Below are 3615 nucleotides of genomic sequence, written 5' to 3' on the forward strand. Positions count from 1 at the left end.
GACACATGAAATGATTTGGATACGTGTGGCTCCAAATTAAACCCATGGATGAACCCCTCTAATTCTGGATACAGGTGAAATTGAGAAGTAAGACTTCTCTCCAGACTTTACAGCTAATAGGAAGTCAAATTGATAAAAATAAGAGAATCAAGTAGTTTTGAGGGTTTTTGAAATTATCCCTTAATCTCCTGATGTATCTGCCTCTGAGATGTCCAAAACCTAGGACACCGGTATGAAACACAGCTCCATAAACAACTTTTGCAACCCATCTCCAAGAGCAAGCAGAAAGCATTAAAACACAAACAGCGCAGGATTTCAAGAACCATAAATTTCTTCCCATTTGTTTCATGTTCTCTTTCAAGAAGATTTTACAGCTTGCTTCTGGTTTAGAGATTTGTTAGACATTAGATACAGGAACACAAAACATTTGTGATTACTGCTTAATGGGGATAGCTCCTCCCGAGAGCCAAAGAATTAATTTCAGATACCTGGCATTTTCCAAAAGCAAAGCAAAGGATGTCTCCCCGTTTCAAGCACAGAGATCTCCTTCCCCACAACTTTTCTGGAAGATTGGTTGAAGAAGGCTCAACCCAAAGTCATCCAGCCAGACTGAGACAGTTTGGTTCTCAGAAGCCAACGACGGTCAGGCATTTACAAAATTTGTCCCTCTCTTCTCTGGAACAGAAAGTCAACCTTACGCTCAGTAAGCCTCGGTCTTTCCACACTACCTCCCTGGATTAAAGGTACCCAGAAGGACACGGAGCGCGCACCACAATGCCACTGCAACACGCTTAAGAAGTTCAAAGACATTTAGAAAAGTTAGAGATTCTTACAAGAGGAAAGGCAGTGATTAAAACAGCCTATCACCTTTACTGGCTCATGGATAAATTAAAATAGCATATGGATTTAATGAAAACATTGTTACAAACAAAGACCTGACCTAGCAGAATGACTGTGCTTTCCTTTCATATCTAGTTTCTAGGAGAGTAGGGGGTATTTCTCCTTCAGCACATACAGGTTTGCCACAGATATGCTTATGAGTAACATGTGTTAGTTTTTGGTGAGTCATCGGTGCTAAATTTCATCTAAAACTGTCTTGTTTCCACGCGGCAGGCCTGAATTGAGCTCCATGCACACGGAGCGTTCAGCTCTGGCACTCCACGGGGACAGAGACCTGCTAATGATATGTACCCAAGCGAGCGTGCGAAATCTTTTTAATCACAAAGACACAGTGCTAAGTAATTTCCTCTTCCTTTCCCAACTACTTTAAAACTGTTTAGCATGCCAAAGAATGATCTCCATTCTCTGTTGCTAAAATTCTTTCAAAACCACTTCCCTTTAGATTAACTCCATGAGACGGCAGGTAAAATATCAGCAGCAATTAGAGCTGCTCCCACACAGAGCCTCAGAAATAGGTCAGCAAAGGTGGTTTGTGTAGGATAGGCCTTGCCAACTCCAACAGATGACGAGTGCTTTTCATTATCATACCCATTAATTGGGGTCCAAATATCTCCTTCACAGCTTCTCTGCAACAAACATTTGGCCTGGGTAAACTACATCTTGGTTCTCTCAGATACCTTACTACCATATTCGTTTTTTGTTTGCTGAACTGTGCAGCCTCGGGGCCCTGTTGCATTAGGCTCAGCACAAAGACATGGCCATTCCTCCAAGAGTTTACAGTATAAATAGACACAACAAGCCATGGGTGGGAGGAGAGCACCAGCAAAAAGATGGTGGGTGACTTGCTGAAGGACTGGGGCACCCAACAACTCACCTGTTTCTTTGCCAATACACAGCCAGGGCACGTTCCAGATCCCAGGTCCCACAGCCAAGTGATACACCCCTGCTAAGGGCAACCAGTTTGGATAAGGTCCAAAGTATCCATGAAACGTTAGAAGGAAACATGTCTCTGCCAGCCAAGAGAGATGGAGGCAAAAAGGTGGAACTGTAGCTTAAGGCTTGAGCCCTGTGCTAAGCTCAGGCCAGCAGATTGATTTTCTTGCACACCATTCACACTACCTGCACACTTGCATACTTGCATGAGTATGTGGAATGGACTACTGTAGAGTGAACGAAAGCCGTGAGCTCTGTAGTTGGGATGTCTTCCTATGAGTGAAGCAACAAGAGGAAAATCAAAAACACCTTCTGCTGCCTTGACAACTGGTCAGACCCCTGTTCTGTGAGGCACCAGAGACTGCCACTCCATCAACATTTGTCGACAGTGCCAATAGTGCTGTTTGTGTCACTGAATTTCCCCAGAAGCAAGTCCTACAAATGCCTAGAGTGATGTGGCTTTTAACACGCTTGCAGCCAGGAACCACCTTCCCAAAGAGGTCCTTTATCCTGAGCAGTCACTTTCCCACCCTGCCGCAAAACCTGCAGACCTAGGGTGCATAAAAGCTACACTTGGAATTGTACTCACCCAAACCATATTATTCAATCTTGCCAGAGCTGAAATAGCTGGGTTTATGCCAGTTTCCACGGCTGCCGCCTCTTCCCCTCGAAGGGAAGGCTTCAGGAGCAAATACATCTTTTAAAAAAAGAACATGGAGACGTACATAAGCGTGATATGCTTTCAAACACGTGTTCATTCAGCATTCCGCACAACATCAGGAGAACCTCAAGGATGCACCCAACTACTGCTTATGAGAGCACAAATCGGGCAATCCAGAAAATGCGTACACAAACCCCAGCGTTGCCCTACTTGGCAGCCTAATGCCCTCGCCGCTCCCTCAGTGAGACACCCCTCAGCAAAGGAAAAAGCAGCTGGCCACGACCTGAGCAAACTGCTGGTCTTCCATATTTTCTTCTCCCACAGACAGATGACCTTCAGATGGTCCAAACATGATCCAAAAGGCAAACACGTGCCAGGACAGCCCAGCACGGCAGAAATGGCTTACCTTCCCTGCGCCTGCTGCCTCGCCTGTTGGGGTTCATTATCGGCATACGCATCATCTGTAAATTAAAGGTGTTTCTTTAAAAAGAAGTCAAGAAGTCTGCCTCTCCTTCATTTCCTCAGGTACTATGTGATCACTGAAGTAATTCCAAACTTCATGATTAATTTCTCTGAAAACAAGATTACTGCTGAATACTACTGCAAAGCAGTGATGTTGCTAAGCAAGTCTGCAGTTGCAGGTAGGCTCTCAGGTCAAGATCTTTCGTACTTAACGCTTTACCTGACCTTCCTGTAGCGCAGATACAGCCAGGAGAGCAGAGCCTGGAGAGCAGAGTTAGTCTGTTGCAGTCACACAGGGCACCCCTTTGACTCATTTATCCCTAATTACTCTTTTAAAAGCTCTCTATCCTCTATTTTTGTTGGTCTCTATCCAAGTAATATGATCCCAGCCTCCGCTAATCACAATTCCTTCTCCTACCCAACTGCCACCAACACTACAGGAGCTACATCAACGCCATCCACCACAGCTACACCACACCACATCAGCCAGGCTGAGGTTAGAGCCCAGGCTCAGGCTAGAGTTAGAGCTCTAGAGCAAGAGCTACGGCACACTTGCTGCAGCCCTCTGCAGAAAGAAATACTTTCCTTTTCATGTGCAATAATTCCCTTTGGCATTTATTCCTTATTAACATTGCAGGAAATATATTCCCCAGCAGGAA

General features: G+C 45.0%; 1 protein-coding gene across 1 annotated transcript in view; it reads right to left on the reverse strand.

Annotated features, from left to right (window-relative positions):
* Positions 1 to 2432: 2432 nt before the first annotated feature.
* Positions 2433 to 3615, reverse strand: part of SPP2 (secreted phosphoprotein 2, 24kDa) — a 5717-nt gene continuing 4534 nt past the window's right edge. Inside the window, exons 5-6 of the mRNA XM_010285436.1 lie at positions 2901 to 2955; positions 2433 to 2530 (exon numbers count right to left, since the gene is read on the reverse strand). Coding sequence (XP_010283738.1) covers positions 2433 to 2530; positions 2901 to 2955 — 153 coding nt within the window. The remainder of the gene's footprint in view (positions 2531 to 2900; positions 2956 to 3615) is intronic.

The sequence above is a fragment of the Phaethon lepturus genome, unplaced genomic scaffold, assembly GCF_000687285.1.
Source record: "Phaethon lepturus isolate BGI_N335 unplaced genomic scaffold, ASM68728v1 scaffold15204, whole genome shotgun sequence".
NCBI classification, from domain to species: domain Eukaryota; kingdom Metazoa; phylum Chordata; class Aves; order Phaethontiformes; family Phaethontidae; genus Phaethon; species Phaethon lepturus.